General features: G+C 34.0%; 1 protein-coding gene across 4 annotated transcripts in view; it reads right to left on the reverse strand.

The window, feature by feature from the left end:
- The window catches only part of LOC132904871 (monocarboxylate transporter 10-like), a 288,582-nt gene that overhangs the window by 27,929 nt on the left and 238,566 nt on the right, over window positions 1-22,087 (reverse strand). For all 4 annotated transcript variants that reach the window (XM_060955673.1, XM_060955669.1, XM_060955672.1 and 1 more), the window contains 2 exons: window positions 11,295-11,463; window positions 7,951-8,115 (listed from right to left, as the gene is read on the reverse strand). In XM_060955673.1, the coding sequence (XP_060811656.1) occupies window positions 7,951-8,115; window positions 11,295-11,463 (334 nt within the window). The remainder of the gene's footprint in view (window positions 1-7,950; window positions 8,116-11,294; window positions 11,464-22,087) is intronic.

Below are 22,087 nucleotides of genomic sequence, written 5' to 3' on the forward strand. Positions count from 1 at the left end.
CCAAGTAAGAATTACGAAGTCGAAAGTATAAAATGCTTTTCGCGAAAAGGGAACCAACCTTCTTCTGTTCATCTTGCAAACTTCTAACAAAGAATAACACTTTATATTCATAATCATCAACCTAATTCGGACTTACAAGATTCCAAAGCAACCGTTTCTCGACACAATGAAATAGTTTTCGCAAAATAGGAACAAAGCTTCTTCTAAACAACCAACAAATAATAAGCTTTCCCAATAGAAAAATTCTGTTAAAGAATTCCATCGCGCGAGTCAACGGTACAATAAAACGTTACGTCTGTAAGAGTTACGCAGATGTTACCATGGAACGAGCGTGGACTTGGACGCCCACGCATTTCAATGTAACCAAGGGCAACACGCCCACGCGATTTTTCGCGCGATAGTCCCACGCATCCGATAAATCTAACTCTCTGGCTTATAACTCCGCTGGCTACTATTCAACGTGTTACTGTGGCAAGAAAAAAAAAAGAAGAAAAAAGGAACATTAATCGATGTATTTCGCGTCTGAAACCACGCACAAGTTACCAAACGTCCAAATGATACAGAGACTCTAGCGAAACGCCAACCGCCATCAATCAATCGCCATTCGACGGTCCATCAATCAATGATCGAACCAATCACGGTGTTAGCCGATCGATGAAATGTCGTTCAAGGCAGCTCACGGCTGGATATCGCGAGAATGGCTCATGGAAAAAATGATCTTTTTCCGGAGAAAATTGGTTCGGGTGTGTCTCATAGGAATGTAATTTGTCCCCTATAAATGGAATTTTGTGTTTTTAGGATGAAGGGAAACGTAAGCGATAAAAAGCTTGTGCTTTGATTCGGAGATTTGAAAATGGTAATTTTTATAAATTGTTTTCCGGCTATTGAGTATGGATATTTTATATTGATCTTTTGTAATCGAAATTTTATTTCTGAAGGAAAGTGTAAGGGGTAGAAGATTTTCAATTGAATTCGAAAATTGGATATTTGTAATTTTTATTTCTTATTTCATTTTATTTTTGGATTACTGAGTATGAATATTTGACAATAATTATTACAAATAAATGATTTTACGCCAGTGTAATAAATTTTACAAATGCAATGTAACATTTAATGAATGTCAATTTATGTGTCATAGAAATTTAGTAAAATAATTCAAAATATCCACCTCATTTATTTTATGTTTTTTTTCTTCTTTGGAAGAGAAATCAGTTGTTGAATTGTCGTAATAAAGAACATAAAAAATAAAGAACATAAAAATTATAAAAAATTAAACTCTAAACATAAAAGAAGTTAATAATTATGAATAATATCGAGACATTTGAACTGACCACAGAGATAATAATAGAACAGAAAAATAATTTATTTCTGAATAAAACACGTTATACTAATAAATATAGGTTACATTGTTTTCCAACTTAAAAGTTAATAAATACTATTGTAATTTAATATCATGACCGTTATGAATACCATTATATTAATTTAATTAACAACTTGATAATAAAATTAATTACATTACCAACATTCAACCATATAAAAGTTTTAGAAAAAAACTTGCAAATGAAAAATGAAAATGATGAACGAGTTATGGGTATTAATTATTGCAGTGGTATGTTCGCCAGGCTTTTTAATATTCGAACAAGCTTCGCGAAATAAAATTCACTGGTAACCGTGCAATCTCGCGTAGGTTACACGGTTCCCTAAATATTCTGACAACGAGGCGAATGCGAATTCGTTCAATTAGCGGCAAGCAGAGCGTACAGGCTACGAACGATACAATTTCATTTCCTACAATTTCCTAAACAGAACGAACGTTTGGTCTGCTTCGTTCGTGCTACGCCAGCTAATAACAATCGAGTTTCGTCTCTAATTTCGTAATTTCGAGTTCGTTCGATACTCTGTTATCATTTATTTAATGATCGTACAAGTGTGCCCACTCTATGGAAAAATTTCTAGTAGACTTCTGAAATTTCTACAGACGAAGCGCTGGCTAAATCTATAGTTCGTAAAGTGGCATAATAGACTGACTCACTATGAATAAACTGATCAGGCGATTTCACGTTTCTATACATCGTTGTATAAAATTATTTACGTCTTCTGTTTAATTATGCATTTTTATATCAATGATATGTTTCCTTTTATTATTTTATATGGACTATAGGTTTTGGTAAATTATTATATCAAATTACCTATAAATTACTTTTACATCAATTATATATTTTTTCAATTATTCCATATCAGTCTTACACTTTTAATTCGTTTTCCCAATTACTCTCAAAATTTTCGAATTTTTCTTAAATTCTTTAACAAAGATTAGTGTACGTGCACTATGTACAATATAGTTAATACAATTCACTTGATTGTCAACTTTCTATTTAAATATCATGTTACGTTATATTAATATATAAATAAATAATGTCAAGGTTTGCAACGTGCAATTTTTTAAATACTACATGCTAGCTTCTAAAACTGATCTTATCATTATCATGTTTTGTTGCATCTACATGGTCGCAATGGTCATAAAGAATATAATTTCATCCATAATTTTGTGATTAAATCACGTGCTGCTAGTTTCAAAATATTTAAACAAATATGTTTCACGTAAATTTGATACAAATATTATTAACATAATTAATTTCCATCAGTACATAAATGTATTTTCTGTCTCTTTTAACAAGATTAGTATTATTCGCTTGCAAAAAGGTTATTAATAAATAATTGAAAAAATAGTTGTACTAAACATATAAGAGAGAAATATCACATGTTATCTAATTGTTACTGTTGCGTGTTAGTTTCGAAATCGAGTTTGTATCTGGATTATTTTCGCATGAAGATACCCGGTACCACACACCTGCAATGCAGTGGATTCGCCTGTGACCCATGGATCACTTGTCTGGATCCGGGAAAAGCATTAGTCCGCTGGCAAATGGCGAGGAGTCGTGTCTCATCTCTGACGATTAGGCTATCTTAACGATGCAACAAGTCATTTGCTGATTCCAGGATTTCCTTAAGCTGTTCACTTATTTTCCTTTCTCTTGATAAAATTCTCATTGCCTTTGAATTCTCAGTGAGAATATTTTTAGGGATGAAAGAACTTCTGCACTGAAAATTTGTCGAGAATTTTATTTCTCGAAAATTATCACGTGCAGTTATTACGAGTAATAAAAATTCTATTGAGTTTTTGATACTTGAGTGAAAATTTTACTGCATCGAAACCATGTGCACACTCTGTTTTATCAAAATTTCAACTCGACGAGAGGATTCAATTTTCTCGATTGAAAAATATTTTTCGTATCACCATGAATGAAGAATTTTCGTTTATGTTTTTTCGGCAAATATTTTTTTCATGCCACCACAAAGTAATATAGCACGTAATATATGAGTTCGCTTATCTCGACCTGTTTCAACCGCTGGCGAGTGTCATTTATAAAACACTTGAATACCCATAAAACGAAAATCATCAAACTATTTATATTTTGGGAATTAAAAACTGGAAACGAAGATTGATGAAAATCGATCTTGCCAAATTGTTTCTGTGAAAAAAATTCTCTTCCAATTTCAACTCCTAGAACATTATTTATAAAACGACCAATTATGAACCTACATGGATGTAGATTTTTTTTTAAAGTAGCTTAAAATATAAAATATTAAATTGATAACAAATTATTCCAAATTTCTCTTCTTTAATAATTGTCTCACAATTATAATATCGTTTATGAAACTTACGTATTGTAAACTTATATGTGTCAGGTTGTCCGAAAAGTTTCTTTCGTTTCATAAGTTGATCATAGATGAACAACAACTTCTGTTTTATATTATTCTATTGAATTATGTGTAATCCATGTCGTTCTATTTCTATTATTATATTCGTGAATAATTCAATAAATTAGTATAAAACAAAAAATATTGTCGTCTATTATTTCCTTATAAAACGAAAGAAACATTTCGAACAACCTGACATATAAACTGATTTCTTCTTAGAAGATATCTCATGAAGCACACGAAAACCTGTGCGCAAGTGTTTGTATTTGAGGAATGAAGAATGAAAAGACAGAGGCCAAGTTAAGAGCGTTTGAACGTCAAAGCAAATCCTTCAAAATGAATTTATCTGCCAAACTAGATTCTGGCGTTCCCAACTTCGACTTTTACCCTCGAATTACTCCGCTCGAGATTTAATTATGAGCACTGTCCCACGCTGAATTTACGATCTTCTCCTTCGTTCGTTTAATTAAAAGCATTCCAAACGGGCCATTTCTTCTCTCGTCATCGCCGCTTAATATTCGGCCGGAAAGTGTGATCGATCCATTAACACAATTAAGAACAGTGGGAAAAGTAATTCGCGTCTCGACCAACTTTCCTTCTTGGATGTTCGAGATTAAGCACATTCTATGCTTGCGGTTCAGTCGAACCAGAATATGTCATCTGAACTGCGCGTTCTCTGAATTCTGATTATTTAGAAAACTGTTTAGAAAATTCTGTGACCTATTAAATTCGGAACTTGTCCAATTCGAAATTTTCGAAACTCGAGTAATTTCAGTGAAATTAAAATTTTGAGGACGATTGTGGGAATATTATTCAAGGTAATTAATTTTAGTTTATTTAAAATATTGAATATTATCGAGAGTAATTAATTTGATTTAATTAAAGATAGAATAACTGTATTAGGAAAATAGAAGTGGACAAGAAAAAATGTGGAACTCTTAAGAATCCTAATAAAAATAACATTTTAGCGACAACTGTGGCAATATTATCCAAAGCAATTAAGAAAAAAATAAATAAAGAATAAGAAAGAAAGAAATAAGAAAGGAGTTCAGAATTTGAATAAAATTGGAGTGGTTTCAATGAAAAGTTATATTAGCATTTTACAAAAATCTAATTTTAAAGTTGAATTATTATAATGTTACGAAGAAAACTCAATTTTGATAAAAACTTGAAAATATAATACACGGTAATGCTGGGGAAAACATTACCCGGTATTTTGTTTACAAAATATTACGAAGAGAAAATTTTTCATATTTGAAAACGAGAAAATATGCATGTGCACGTATGCATGATTAGGGTATTCGAGGAAGTGAAAAAAGTTCGTATCTAGCCAGGTCAGCGAAATTCTTGATATAACGAGAAAATTACACGGTTACAAAAGTAGAACACGATCATATTTGATTCAGAGAACAGTATTGCTTTAATTATGGCGAATGAACATAGTCTTCGAGCATAATAAGACCACTTTAAGCTCAAACACTCGGAATTCCCTTCTATTCACTAGCATTTACAAACAGGATATGTACAAATGTTTGACGTATTCTACAACGATAAATTATAATAAATATTCCTGAATTTTTTAACAATTTTTAAACAACTACGAGTAATATTATAATATAAACTATGCATGACACCTTTCATATACTTTTAAATGAATTCTTAAATAAATATAAAGTCCTTTCAATTCGAAAAATATAAATATTTTTTAATCGTTTTGCAAATATATAATACATTGTTACGAAAAAGTTAAACATTGGAAGATTCGATCGAATGAATCAATAATCGAAATTTTCGCAAAGTTTGTGAATAACGAATTTTATTAAAATATAGAATAAATAATTCTATAGCCTTGTGTTTCATGGATTTCAATAAATTCCTTTCGATTAAGATAAATGTAACTAAATAAAAAATAATTTCAAAATGTTCGGACGTATAGAGACAAAAGTATATGTTAATTATAACACAATTCGAAATCAATCCATTCGTCTATCGTGAAATATCTAAACAAATTGAAAAGATTAGAGGATATGTTATACAGTTGTGATCGACATTCGAACGAACGAACTATTCCATTTGTTCGAGACGATACCAGCATCGAGAAAATTGGATGTGCAATTATCTCTACGTCCACCTAGATTCCAATCTGTCCGGCATTTTCAACAGATGGACATGGCAAAAAACCTTTATACGATCTTCAGAGGAATTTTATTGGCCGCAATTTACGTTGCTCGTCGTTGCGTGTCGATACTTAATAGACACCTCTGTACGATTTTCGTTTTTCCTTTGTTTCAATAGCGTGCAGCAGAAAATCGTTTGAATAATAATCGGTTATAGTCGATGGAAAAATTATTCGTTGCCGATAAAATGCTCAAACTGTTCGCGTAATGGCAATGTGATATCACGCAATAAGATTGGTAGTCTCGTTCTAAATCGATTGATTTGTCTCGTTGGATTGTGCGCGGGCTATTGGAGCAAGATGATCGGTATTGAAATATGGAATGATAATTGCGTTCCTACTATAATTTTCTTGCGTTCCTTTACGCTTTACTGCATGTGAATTTTGTTATTTCATTAGTCATTATTTTTATTATTAATAATCTAAAGGCGGACAAATACGCAGAACAGACATAATAAGCAAAAATATATAAAATATTCAGCGTAGATAATTCGTCAGAATACATTTAATGGGTGAAAGAAATCTTTGCTGAGGTTTCAGTCAGATTGTCACTTATGATCGCAAAAAATTTGAATCTGCATAGCTACCTATAGTCTAGATATTATCTCTATTATTTCGAGTTAAATTAAATCAATAAAAATGATTGATTTAACGAATGAATGTGAAATTATTCTGACAATCCTTATGTGTGTCTTTATGGCTAATTAAACATACGTTATATATTCGTTCCTCATTTGTTTAATTAAATAAAGACTTAATGCTTAATTACACATAAAATTGTTCATTTGATGAATAAATGCGGATTTGTTACACTGGTTAGTTTATTTCTCATTTAATTAAGTGGAATTAATTTTAATATTTAATTCAATATAAAAATTGTTAATTTATTAAACAAATATAAGATTATATCATTCGATAACTTATTCATATCAGATGATATTACGCTTTCCATTTTTTAAATTATATGAAGTTAATGTTTAATTAAATAAAGAGAATTGTTAATTCCTTGATCAAATATGAAATTGTTTGATGTCAGTTTATTTTTATGGATATATTGTATATTTGTTTGATTAGATATGAATATTGTCACACGTGTTATAGCGAACTGCTCTACTTGTCTGATTACATTCAATCCCATTCTACTTGGACGACCAGACACGGAGGTGTTCTATTTGCCCGTCCAGATATGTATCTATCCTACTTATTGGGCTAACGTAGTTATTCAGTTGGCCCCGTCAGATCTGATACGCGACTGTTCTACTTGTCTGATCATACGCGTCCAAATTCCATTTTCCTGTTTCCACAATGATGTATTCTACCTGCGTGTCTATACGCGTAATTACTATGTTTCAGAATTGATTATTATTCCATATACTACTTTGTATCTTGTGTCAGTTATTCTGTCAGCTTCTAACATTATTTCAACGTCTTTTCTTCGTTTACACAGTAGATATAGAAACAGAACAAATTTATGATACAATCCAATACTTGTTTTCTTAATATCTTGATTTTAATGAAATCAAAATTAGTTACATTGTAAATACTGTAAATATTCAACTTTTACTTAAACGATCTGTCTGTCTTCAACGAAATTCCAAACATATTGCTAGCAACAAAATGTCAACTTATAGATACAACATTATAAAATTTATAATTCTAAATTATCCCTCGTAATCAAAGATACAATTAAATTTCGCGCGCCAATTAAATTTCTACCAAGATCAAATTATATCGATATTCTACTTGCATCAGTTTCAAAGTAGACGATGAGTATTACAAGATATTTATAATTCCAAGTTTCCTCTTATAATCAAAGATACGAAAAACAAATATATATAATAATTCCAAATTTTCCTTCCAAATTAAAAATGCTGAAAAGCATCTTCCAAAGTATCCACCGCGTGTCGATTAAATCTTCATCAAATTTGAAAATTAAAACTGTGCCAATATTCTGCTTGTCTCGTGTTCGAGGTAGACGACGCTATTCTTATCTACTAGCGGAAATAACTTACCCGACAGCTTCCCTGTAGAAGACGCTGAAGAGCACTATTCCCACCCCCGTGCCGGCTTGCACGACCATCTCGACGAACTCCCGCCGTTTTCTGAAGTAATGGCCCAGCACCAGGCCGGCAGTTTCTCTCACGAGGCCAGCACCGGTGCCCAGTACCACGCCGTAGCTGTTACATTTTGCAAACGGTGAATCGTTTCACTTCGCAGTAGCGAGCACTGGGAATAGCTTAACGATTTGTTAGAAGAGCGAGAGTGGGCAGGATGAAAGAGGCAAAGCGTTAGATACGTTTTCGAGGGCATACGCGCAATACGCGAATCAGAGCCAAGTTTCGAGCCAATTGAGATTTACAAGTGCTGGCGAGTTTCCTTGAGATATTGGCAAATTTGAAGCTGCTGATTGATCGTAAAAGATTGAAAGATGTTATCATAGTTTAGGGTGAAAGAAACTAGAGATTTCGAGATTTTCGAGCTGCAGTGGGTAGGATTACGAGGAGGCAGAGTCAGATCTTTTTGCAACTTGTAGGATTTTGCAAGATTCTATTAAAAGTTTTTTTATATTTTGAGGATTTTTCGAGATTTCTTAGAACTTTTGTTAAGATTGTCTTAAACTTTGCTTGTGGTGTTAGTAATTTGGTAACGCTGTTTGTCCGATTTCTTCCAAGGGTTGAAGGAATTTTAAATTCAACTAGATTAATTAAAATTTGTATACAATTAATAAAAATAAAGGAATTTTTTAATACGATTTTAATTTGTATTAGAGCGAATACCACTGTCTCTTTATGCTATTTTCAAGGCAAATTAGTACTACTGAAGAAAAACAAGATAAAAAATGGAAGCTAAATCTCAAGAAATATTTTCCTTGTTCCAATAACCATTCCGATAACAATAAAAAATAAATTAGTTTCTAATACGACACAAAATGCTACATCATACAAACGACATAAAGTCGATTCTTGATATTTTTGAAAAAAACTGATATTTCATTGAATAAAAATTTTATACGATCAAAGGGAATCATCTATCAAAACTTTCATATTTCCGCTTTCTGCTTTAATCACGTCGAATCATTTGTTAACGCTATATGTCCCATATATTTCTTCGAACAAATCCTGTTAATTTTTTCTTTTCCTGTGGAGTTCAGGATCTAAGCTTTCAACGAAGACTGATCGTCTTCGATTCGGACATCGAAGGGTCGTATCTCAAGGGAGCCACAGGTCCAGCCTTGCTAGTTTCCGCCTATCCCCTATCATTTTTCACTTCCTGGAAAAGCTCAGTTTTGCGTTTCGTATAAGGAAAAAAATATGTCACAGTTTTAATGTTTCACTTTCGCTTCAAACATTAAACAAAATGTTCTCATCGCTCTTCAAAAGAAAATCGCACAACGTTTCAGCAAAATACAAATTTGTTAAAATTGGACAAAATGTATGTTAATTTTTCGTTAAGTTATTGATTTATTAGAACTGGAAAGAAATGTAAATTAATTGTTCGTTATGTCACACTACGTAATTCGCGCAGAATCGTGGAAAACGCGAATTTCGTAATTAGCGAATATTCCAGGAAATACGAAATAACTCAGAAGGAATTACCAAGGAAATTGGAACAAATTTGCCAGAATTCGAGGAAACGTGAATTAATTCGTCAGAACATGAGAAAATGCGAATGCTTTAAGGATTCGAGGAAATGTTGTATAAAATTGAAATCACTTGAATTAATCTTTAGAAGGAATCATGAGTTTCTTATGGATTTCGGCTTCATGTAATTATCCTGTGATGACACTATCGCGACGTTGTACCTTATCACTAAAAATAGTAACTTTTCTACCTTTCACCTAATACTGAATAATAATAAAAATAAAAAATTACATTTACTTGATTTTATTAATCTGTAGAACAAATAAAAAATATGTACTGGGAAGAAATGTCACTAACAACATTATAAACAAAATAAATAATATTAACGATACAAACATGATTTTGTTTGATGATTTATATCTTTATGAACATAATTTTAAATAAAAGATTGTTCTACGTAACGAAGTTTATAAAAAGCACTATACTTTGACGTGTTTTATATACTGTGTGACTTAGACGATGTGTCATGAGCTTTCTATGCATGTTTATATTTTTAAGTTTCCCACAAATGCATGAAAGTCCCCGATCTAATGATAGCTTTTAAGCTAATGTAAAAAGATTAAATAAAACATGAGTAAATTCGTGATATGCATTTCAGAGTTTCTGATTATTTGAAAGAGAGTTCGTGAGAGTTAGTATGAGAACGTGGTTGTGTTTTCCAGCGACTTAAAGCGAGATATCGCGAGCGTTTGTTGCGTTTCCACTGAATTATTAATTCTTTACAAGAGTGCGTAGTAACTCTTGGATGGTTCTCAGTGGAAGTTCAAGTAGCTGGAATCGCACGAGCTTTAAAAGTTAAAGCGGAATAGAGAAAAAAAAGAAAATAAAAACCGGAGATCCGCGAATTAATTATCTTTGAGACTCGAAACTGGCAAAAAGTTTTTAATTAAATGTACGTTTCTAAAAATTCTTTGAAGTAAAAGGAGGACATAAAATAATCGTCATTTTTCATGATTATCTCCTGTTTACGACGAAGAAAGTCGTTTCAAATGCTATTGGAATTAATCAGTAATATAGTTTGAATTAATTCAATCGTTTCCAAAGTCTAAAGATCGTCTGAATTTTTGTTTCAAGAAAGCATTGTTGTTTTTACCAACACAGTAATATAAAAATAATTCACATACACATACTTTATGTAAATTTAATATGAAAACAAACGACAGAGGTATAAACAATTCAACCAGCAGTGAATGTATTTGATCATTTTCAAATTTTATATTCCGCCTCTTAATTATTTAATAACATTCCATAAATATCTTTCTATCACTATCGTTTTCATTTTATTGTAATGTTACGTTTCTTGTTATGTATTTTAGAATAAAGCGTCACTTTTCAACGTCCAGTTTTGAAAATTCAAAAACAACAAGGAAATTCCTAATTTTAATTTTCAACTGTGACTTATTGATTTCGAAAATCTACTTTAAGCAAGTTGAACAGTCCAAAGAAATCGTTACAAAATTGCAGAAAATTATAAAGCCTAAAAATCAATTTCAGAATTTTTTCAAAGTATCATTTATTCCTCTCATCCGATTTATTTCTTGGCTCTGAATGTACGCAGCTTATTTACGATATTATGCAATCTATAAATAACGCAAAACATTTGTCCAAGCTTATCTTACTCCAATAGCAACGTGTTTGTTAAGTAGATTGGACGAATACGAACTTTGAATCTTGCATCTTGCATCTTTGAAAGAACGAGGCAGTTTGTTACTCACCTAAGGAGGACTTGGTGCAATTCTGCGGCGAACGAGGTGAAGAGCGAGGCCAATGCCAGCACGAGACCGCCGATCACCGCTGTAAGCCTTGTACTTCCACGGCGACACGCGCCAACGACCAAGGGTGCCGATCCACGGGAGACCGCAGCGCTCAATGCGCCAACCCACGCTGAAACATTAATTCGATGGTTACTTGGAAAAGACCAAACACGTGGATTGCTTGCTGGAGTTCTTCTCTCCAGTGTATTTACCAGGAAGGGTAAACGTTGCTCTTCTATTTCCTGGAAACCATGCTTTTCCATCGACTCGAGTTCTTATTACCGAACAATCCTTTCTTGGGAAATTTTTGATTTTTCCATAAGATAATATAGTAACTGTTGAGAGGTTCTAGTTATGGCAAAGGTTTGTTGTATCGTTGAGGTAACGAGATTTTAAGATGACGAGGAGAACTCTTTTCATTGGACAAATATTTGGTTTTGGAAGGATTAACGACATGTTACTTGGAGCTTTGTTAGCTCAATATGTTGCTTGTTATTCGCGATTAGGCGAAAGAAAACAGTTATCGATCGACATGGTATTATAAAATTAAATAATCTGAACAGGCACGTGTGTTTTAAAATAAATCGTAGGACAAAGAATCGACTAACAATTAATACCATTCCGATGGTTATTAATCGTAAGAATAGAAATCATTAATAAAAATTCATAAGGCAAAGAACATTCGTCGAGTGTTAATTGCTAGCTCATTGTAAAATTGAATAATCCAAACAGCCACGTTTGCTTCGAAATAAATCGTAAGGCGATTATATTAATATATAATAACCAGACTACGAACTTTTATGCGAATTCATATTTTTCCGAATATAATTAAAAGGATAGGAGCTGGGTACAAAATTGTTCCACTTACCAGATATTTTACATATTTTTCTATATTATATTATCTACATCCTGTACAATCTTGCACTTTTAAATTTCCTATATAAATGCACAGAATGTATATATATATAACAAGTAAAAATATATCAAATACCCAAAGCATAGTACTCATTGTAATATTTAGTACGCAATATCTACGTTCCACTTCTTTAATTATCTTCGTAAAAACATGAATTTGCATAAATATCGGCAGTCTATTAACCGAAAACTATATGATCCTAGACGATTTAATAATCTCGGCTCATCGCTATAATAAAAATGCATGAGTCGTCGATTTCAACGCTATTAGACACGAAATACCAAGAAATCTCCGAAACAGCAATTCCCATTCTGTCGGGCGAATAGAAGGGGCGGACATCGAACAATAAAATTCCAAATGGTCCCTGTTGTCCTGCCATGATCCTCCTCGACGTTCCAGCACGCTGTTTGCCCACTTGGCGGAACGATCGCCGTGCGAAATAACCGGGAGGAATTGCCACGATGAGGAGATACATCTGCTTGCGAGCCTTTTTAATTAATAAGGAGAGCGTAACGCGAACAAGCTTGGACCGTTCTTAATTACTCGAATTAACCGTCTGGGTCAGGCCGTCGGCTTCTTAATTAACCGTAGTACGGACTTAACGTTTCGACGAAGCTTGCGAATTCTATAGATGCCAGCAAAGTTGAGATAGCGTTAAATTTCACGGTACAGTTAGGTGACTCTCGTAGGAGCATGTTAGAAGTTGACTTTTAGCTTGTTTCTAATATTCGCTGTTGAATCAGAATGTTTGAAGGGACATAGGGGTAGTTTGTTGATTTCGTTTTGTAGTTAGGTGGTTTTCATTAAAGCCGCAGGTGGATTTTTATTTTGTTTCTCGAAGGAAGATTACATTGGTACATAAATAGAAAGATTCTAGCGGAATTAGTTTAACGAGCTTCGTTATGGGAGTGTAAACGCACGTTAAGTATATAGGTTTGAATAGAAAGGTGGCTTTTCATATGTTCGTATCATGCGCATTCTGCTGCGTTCGAGTTGCAAATGCAATTTTGCATTCTTGAAGCTTCTGTAAATACATAAAGCTCTGCAGTCTAGTAATAAGACTCGATTATCACGATTACATCGGCAAAGTTTGGAACTTGTACCTGAAGATATACACCGATGAAGAAAGCATCATACGTCGCTATGCATATCGATGGTAATTCGGATTAAATTATGTGCTAATTAATTAGGTCCAAATACAAGTATACGAAGTTTCACATCTTTTAACAGTGTTTTCGTATCACTGCAAAAATTCGATACTATTTAAACTGACATGTAGAATCTGCTACAGAAAAGCGCTCCAATGGAAGATAAAGGTATGTGCAAGTGGCATTTTTAGCTGCTATAATTCAAGGCATGTAGCCATGCAACCGTCCAAAATAGCTTCTGAACAAAGACGGGGTCGTAGGGATGCTCATTAACTTTCCAACTTCATCGAGGCCACTCGCTTATCACCGTTATCAGGCAGAGTGTCATATCTCACCGTCTAACTAGAAATCGATAGGGACACGTCGCGGAGTCCGCGCCGGTTTAATACCAACGAAAATTATTGTTCAAGTTATGGCCGTTCGGGTTCCACGGTTCGTTGAAAGAAAAATGGCGGGATAGGACTTTAACGCAGGCACGCCGTGAACAAAGGGAGCACGTTCGAGTCCGCTTGATGAATAATGCAAGAAGCCCGGTCCTTCCTTCGCTTCTGTTCTTTGTGCTTGCAACATTGTCGAGCATCTTGGAATTTTTGAATTTTTCTTCTACGATCAAATTGATCGAGGTCGGAGAATCGAATGGCTGTCCGTCTCGAGGGATTTTGAACTAGGATTTGCTTTTGAATTCCTGGTGGAAGCATAGGTTTCATCGAGTTTATTATTAGGTTTACGATTTTTTTATCCTTTTTAAAGATTTCCCTATTTCTCCTCTGTCAGTCACGTATTTGTTGCGTGGTGGGCTTCTCATAGTATACGAATATTTTACAACGATTTTTTTTATACTATACATTTAGTTTATTGTTAGATTTAGAAATTTTTACTTTTCTTCAGGTTTGCTCTATTTCTTGTTTGATCCTTCGCTACTTAATTCCATTCGTACAAATTTCATATTTTAATTGCTGATAGTTCTGGTATTTATTTAGTTAATAGAAGTTACATGTACAGCTCTGGAGCTTTTTACAATGTTACACTTTTTTCTGTACTTTGCGTTATCTACCGTACATAATACATTGTTTGCTCTTGTTCCCTGGCCAACTAACTATTTTCATCGCCTTCGCTATCGTCTCGCGCAGTTCTACTTATCCGTATAGTTTATTAGTTCTAGTATTAATAAGGAGAAAGATTGCAATTAATATTTAATTTTTATTTTATATTTCTTCTTTTTTATCAGAACATTTAGAATTATTAATCCTCTTGTATACGTAAGAAGGTGTACAACAAATATGCAATAGTTGGTATGACAAATCGAACTACATTGAGAGACTAATATTTAAACATAAAATTGTACGATTTAACATCTAAATAAGTCAATTAAACACCTTCCTACTTTTAACAATTAATCGAATAATTTTTCTGTTTTTCCATTCATTGTTTCAAGTAATCTTTATTTATATGGAATATTATCGATTAGATTTCTCTTTTTATCTTTTTGCCTTTGCTTTAGATACTATACGTATGGATATATGTATAATCGTGTATATACAGGGTGCCCCAATTTAAACGTCAAAATTTCGGGAACACATAGGAGACTGATAAACTAAAAAAAAATTTCTTTTAGGGATTAATCGCTTTTGCTGCATTTTAGAGAAGATTGTGAAGAAAGAAACAGAAACTTCTTCGTTTTTACGCTTATTTATTTACACTTATTTAACGAGGGTGACACTGAATCGTAGCTGCAGTGCATCACATATCACTGGAGCGATGTCTAATTGCAATTAAAGTGGTCACTGTTTCAACAGCCTTTTAAACAGTATCTTCATTAAATACATGACATCATAAATAAATAAGCATAAATATAAATAACAAATAAGCGTAAGAACGAGAACTTCGTTGTTTCTTCCTCTGCGATTTTCTCCAAAATGCAGCAAAATCGAACAAACGTTTAAAAGCCCTCTTTTTATTATTGTTAAGTTTAAGAACGTCAAGAACTTTTGAAATTTATACTGGGCATACCCCGTAAATCGGGTTTGTACACGTCCTATTAACAAATAAATAAACGAATAGCTAAATAAATACTGTTAATTGCATTTCAAGTAAAACATTCCTCAAACTCCACAATTTCACTTAGTAAAATTCTTTCCGCAGTAACACACATTGTTTGCCGTATGAACAGCACGTTTGCACCAATGACGCACGATTCGCATTCTGTTTGAAAGTTTGCCAGCCAACAAAGTTAAGAAACGTCGTCTTCAGTCGTGCAAAGGTGAGGTTGGAGAAGGGACCGGAAGAGGGGCCGAGCCATCCTGAGTCATCAGCTAACAAACGTATTTCGCGGTGCAAACCTGCTAAACACGTGCACCGCCTTCCAATAATTTTCCATTCGCGCACTTTACGCTCGAACGGTCGCGTAAATCGAAGATTTCATTAACAGGAATCCACCGGCCTCTGATAAAACTTCCACTTAGCGCCCAACGAATAACAACACGCAGATTCGCTCGCAATTATTCGATTTCCACGAATCTGGATGAAAGCGCGGCCACCACATTGTGGAATCCGGAACACGCAACTGTTCGTTTGCGTGTAATTAATGACTCGTTGTAATTAATAATGAGTAGATTAAAAGAGGAACTAGAGGCACTTTGGAGCGTTTGGAGCGCATGTAAAATGGAATTTCAAGTGTTTATTTTCGCCTGTGAGAATTTCACGAGTAAAATTACTGGCTCGAATCGAATAATTCTAGGAACATCTTCTTGGATAATACAAGTGAGAATAACGTTCTTAAAAATGAAAATATTCTCGGGAAATGCTTGAGATTTAGAGCATCCTCGAATATTCCAGTACTCTTCATAATTACTATACTCTGCAAAATTGTAATATTCTCGAACATATTGGTACGTAAAGGACAGTCAAATGCTGCGTGAAATTTGAAAGCTTTTTGATGTATTATTATTGCATATCGAATTGAGGTAAAAGATATTTTAAAGATATTTTCTACCAAACTTTTGTGCTACTAAGTAAGGAAAAAGCCCATGAAAATTTCAGTATATACTTAAGTAACAATTAAAGATTGCGTGAAAGTTTGAAAGCTGGAATTTTAAACAGAAATTTGTCATGCTACGTTCGTTCGAAGCACAACGTTTTTTTAAATATTCCCTTGCAATCTTTATGCTGTAAACTGAGAATAACATTTTTAGAAATGATAATATATATTATATTGTCCAGAATTTTAACGTATAAATAATTACCAATTAAAAGTTGCGTAAGAGTTTGAAACTAGCCAAGGTATTTTCAAAAGGAATATTGTGATGTATATCGATCTTGAACCCTTTACATCGGCAAGTGTCTAATCTCGAGATTTTAATCAACTAGCCAAGGAAAGGTGGATCGGTCACGTACACCGAGTTTCCCTTCGTTTAATCCCACGAATAGGGTTGTCGAATCTGTTACAAGATTTTTCAGAAACGATCGGTTAATAGAGCGGAAAACACGAGAGCGTGCTTATCGAACTCAAACACATCATCATTGAAGTACTTTAAGTGGTAAAACGTTGGATGTAACGCCTATACGCAAACGAATTTCAATCAAAATAATATGGAGTATCGTAGAAAGTATAAAGGACACCTTTAGAAGCCTTAAAATCGACTTTATAAATTTTGTTATCTTTAGAAATTTAAGTTGCACTCTTAAATTTTGTACGTTAAAGCTTGCACTTTGGACTAAAATTTTGAGATTAGAACGAACGTAGTAAAGTGGAGGTTTGATTAAATCTTGCGATCTTCCTAATTTTTAGAAATTTCATGGAAATTTCGATCCTTAAATTTCTTATATTTAAATCCTTTAAGTTTAAAATTGAAATCGCCGGAATAAAAATCAAATTTGACTAAATTTGTTAGCTCGTCCAGTGTTTAGAAATTCTGGAATTAATTATATTTAGATTTTTTTATCGAAATTAACGTAAAACGAGCAAATCTGGTTAAAGTCGATATTTCACTGAAATGAATTCGAAATTAGATCCGAACTGAAAACAGACATTTTTTATCGAAATGTACAGGCAGGTGCAAATCCGAGAACACATCTGGTGCCAGTTACGGTGCTTAGAGCTGGATTACTGAATTTCAGCCCGCTTCCCCTGAAATTAAGGACACGTAATAGCATTATGTCCCTACATATATCACCTAAAAATATAGAATTCAGGAAGTTATTCGAGAATCTGTTTTCCACCTGTGTTCGCAATCTTCTAAGAAGCTTCCCCTGGAACAGATTTATCGCACTGTGCTAGTTTATGACTTCCTCGAATCTGGATAATGTTACGAATTGTATAAATGACAATTGCAAGTTAAAAATCATCGAAACAAAATCATGTGGAAGACCGAATAGAAGAACAAAAAAATATTGATACAATTTGAATTGAAGCTTCTTAAAGTTTCAGCGGAGCTCAATAAAAGCAGTATAAAAAATCATTCTAAATACAAATAACAAAATAATAAAAATATAAAATCTAATAATTTAACAAGCAATTAAAGCAACAAAAATTCACTGACACTCTGTTACACGCTTCGACTAGGATGAAAATTTCAAATAAATCTGAAATGAAAAATTCTACCCTTTCTCGATAAAATAACATTTTTATATTCCTTTATTCGATAGATACAAAATCTGCAGCACTTTCCAAAAGTACAGCAACAGCATTTAATAAGATTACAGAGAGGAGCGTTTGAGAGGTAAGTACACAAAATGTTGAATCCGATCATCGAAGCGAATCGTCTGTCTTCGTGAATTTCTAAACGAAAGCTCGCAGGCCATTAAATCGACCAACGAACAAGAAAGTTTCGTCAACGAACGGCCATAGTCGCTTGGAACGTGAAATATCACGGTGATAATTCCGATAAGATTACTCCTTCGACTCTTCCTCCAAGTTTTCTATTAAAAGTCGCCGTCCTCGTAACTTTTCTACCTGCTGATTTCGAGTTCCTCGCGACTTCCAGTTGCAGTGGAAAAGTAAAAGGGAGAACGATCGAAACCGCGATTGGAGAAAGAATTCTGATAGTGATACGACTTTGTAAGTGTCATGAAACGAGTAAAAACAATCCGCCGAAATGATCTATGGTGTTATAACGTGTTTGGAATAATCGGTTTAAATAAAGTAGAATTGTTAGTGGAATTTGTGCGTTGTTTCGAAACTTATTCGAAACGTATCGTTTTCGTATGTTAAAAGATGCGAAAATTGTAGACGGTGAAAGAAATATATAATTACTATTTATTAAATTAATTATTCATTGTAAATATAAAAATGTACAAAATCTAATGAAATTCATGACGAATGGTCTTGTAAATTTCTCCAGTCATTTGTTATAGTCGGACAAGTTTCCCCGTACTTTTTTACAGTGACGTACGAGTATACATTCGTTTGGAATAATATTTATTCCAAAATAAATTACAACGTAGAATATACTAAATGTATACCATCAATTCATGAATATAATTTTCCCTGGAAAGAATAAGAAGCTAGAAAATTTACAAGCTAGAAAAAGTACAAATTAAATAATAAAAAAAAAAAGAATAAGAAATAGATACCACTAAACCAAAGGAATAAGTTTGGAAGAAAATAGAAATTCCAGCGACAATTGTATTGGGTTGGCAACTAAGTGATTACGGATTTTGTCATTAGGTGGTATTGACAAAATCCGCAATCACTTAGTTGCCAACTCAATACATCGTCGAGTGTAACGAGACTTTGTAATCAAATTCCAAGAACCTCAGGATCTTGGCGATTCAGTACTATCGACCTGCATATCGAGGACGAAGGACAGAAATGTGACGAGAGGCGTAATAGCGCTGCAACGGAGGATTACAGATGATTTACGAGTGGAGAATCTCTCGTCGGTGCTTTGTTATCCCGAACGACAGTTCTGGAAACTCGTGTAGGCTGTATCGTATTAAATAAACGGGGATAAGAGTAGAAGCAGAGAAACGAGTATTCTGAATGCACTCATTAAACTCTTTCGCAGGTCCATGACAGGCGAGTCTGTCTCCCATCGGACTCTTTTTCCGCAACTTTCTTTCCTCTACTCTCAACTTTTCTCGCTGCGCGCTTAAGAGGATTCACTCGTCTGTAGATACATGCAGACACTTCGCTCGGACTAGTTACTTGTCCTTATTTCCCACCTTCGAATTCTTATTCTTCAAACATCTCATTCGCACTCTGCTCTGCAATCTTGATTAGTAGAATTTTTATGCAAATTCGTATTTGTTGCGAATTCTAAACTAAATGACGATCGGTCAGATTCAATCGACCGGTTGATATAGCGAACCTTGAATGAGATTAACGCTCAAAGTGGAGGTAAATTAAATATATCGAGTATTAGTATAGTTTGGTCATTTAGTGTGCATTCAAAGTGCAAATTTTTTATTTGCGCTTTTTAGTATACACGTAGAGTTTGACGTTCTGATACAGATGATTGTACGATCTGGTTGAGTTTGAATACGAACAGTACGACGCTCTGATGAAGACTGTGGTGGGATGTTGTAGCTACTCTTATCAGAAGCTTCGTCTCGTCCTTACATCCTGGCTTTCCGTCTTTGGGTTTTCCCTGGTTTAATTTTACTTTCGTGGGTGCATATCCTTTGGTATTGCCACCTGTTTACCTTGATCGGCATTTAGGGTGTTCTTTAACATCTTAATGATGTCAGCATCATAAGGTTTATAGCTTGGGGAGGTAGGCAATTCGGACTTCCCAAAAAAGGGAGATGTCCGAGTCATAAACTGACGGCCACTCCAAATCTGGAACAGTATCTTCAGGAATACAACCGCAGGAGCAGCACTTTGATGGAAATTTGATTTATCTATTGAGTATCGTGAAAAGTAACACGCGCTGAACATTTTATATATTTTCTCGGAAATGCGAGATTGCAGCATATGAAATTTCGTTCGTGTAACGTTTGAATCCCATTTTTAACACGTCTGACTGTCACTTGACTTTTCAGAAGCCAAACCGATCAACTCCATTTCTCGGAAATTTGTCCATCTTTTTACTTGTATACACGATTAGAATAGAATTTCTAAAATAAAAATTTGAGGACCGACAGCTGATTATATATAACTTCCATGAATTTATTTATTATTAAAACAGATAACAGAAATGTCACTTTTTTCCACTTTTCAATTTATCCAGTTGCTCGATATGAGCGACTCATTTGATGATTAAAGTGCATGGCCGCGTCTGTCTCCGATGGATCATCGACTAGCACGCGAATGTTATGTACTGACATAACTATGGTTATCAAGCCATAGGAGAAATTGGCCAAGAGAAACTGAAGTTTACGCTCTTTTAAACGCTGTAAAACATAAAATGAGGGTAGTAAGAACGACAAGTTTCGAGTTACGTCTACAAAATGGTACCACTGGTTGTAAGTTTGTAAGACAATCATTTTTATGAAAAGGGTTTTACTTACGATTGTTACACATTCAAAATTCATCCAACCCTTACATGCAACTTGTTTTTTAATATCTATATTATCTAAGGAATACGACTACAACAAGTCAGAGAAATTTTTATTATTTATTTCTACTTTTATTTAACCTTTACCCGTGTTGTTTAAACGTTATTATTAGTTGAAAACTTTTTCATCCCAACATTCTTTATTTTTCAACAACTATGTTGCTCAGTATATCTCTTGCATTACGTAAATTTCTTACATTACATAAACACTGTGTAGATGTAAACTCATATTGCATCATCGTATCTCCACTTTTTACTAACTACACATTCAAACGTAGAACTGTACGTAGACTACCACAGAACCCACCAAAATTCAATCAACTCGCTATCTAAAAAAGAATAGTCATTTCATCCTTCCATGGATCTTCTATCATTCCACGAACCGCAGACGCAGTTCGATACGAAACATGGTTCTTGCCAGTTTAGGGGTTTCGTCGCGATGATCGAAAATCGAACATTTTGCACCGGTGGAAGGCAGAAAATATATCAGCCTTACACGTGTCTACGATTCCGTAATTGATATTTTAATAGAGCCACAAAAATTTCCCTTTCCCGACAGAATTTTGATCGATTAATAATTGGAAGTAAATTTTGCTGAAATATCAATTTCCATCTTATCGCGTTAATTTAGACTTTGAAAACTGAATTGAAAAACGCAGTTTCTAAACGCAAAGAATGAAAAATCTAAATTTTTCTGAAATTTTGAAAGATTAGAAAGATCAGTGGATTTATTAAAATTTCTATTTCATTACGTGCATTTCAATATAAAGAATCGGAACGCAAACAATTAAAAATCTACGTTCTTCTGAAATTTCAGCAGATACAATTTGCTCGACCGTAATTGGAAAGTTGTAACATTTAACCACAGCACCAGGTACCGAAATTCATTCACTCTCTAAAGGCAACAGTCATTTAGATCGCCCATGAACCTCGTGTATCGTTCCAGGAACCGCAAACTCGATACACGAACGCAGTTCCATGTGGAACATCGTTCTCGCTGGTTCGAAGCTTCCGCCGTGAAAATCGAAAATCGAACATTCTGCACCGGTGAAAACCGGGAAATATCTGGCAGGCGAAGAATTTCTCGCGGCACTCGAACTTTCGGACAATGCGGTCTGAATATTACTGCTGTTTCCGGCGGCGACTTCGCCACGGGGATGATTATTATCGCGAACGAACGCTTCTCGAGGAATT

Source organism: Bombus pascuorum, chromosome 3 (genome assembly GCF_905332965.1).
Source record: "Bombus pascuorum chromosome 3, iyBomPasc1.1, whole genome shotgun sequence".
NCBI lineage: Eukaryota > Metazoa > Arthropoda > Insecta > Hymenoptera > Apidae > Bombus > Bombus pascuorum.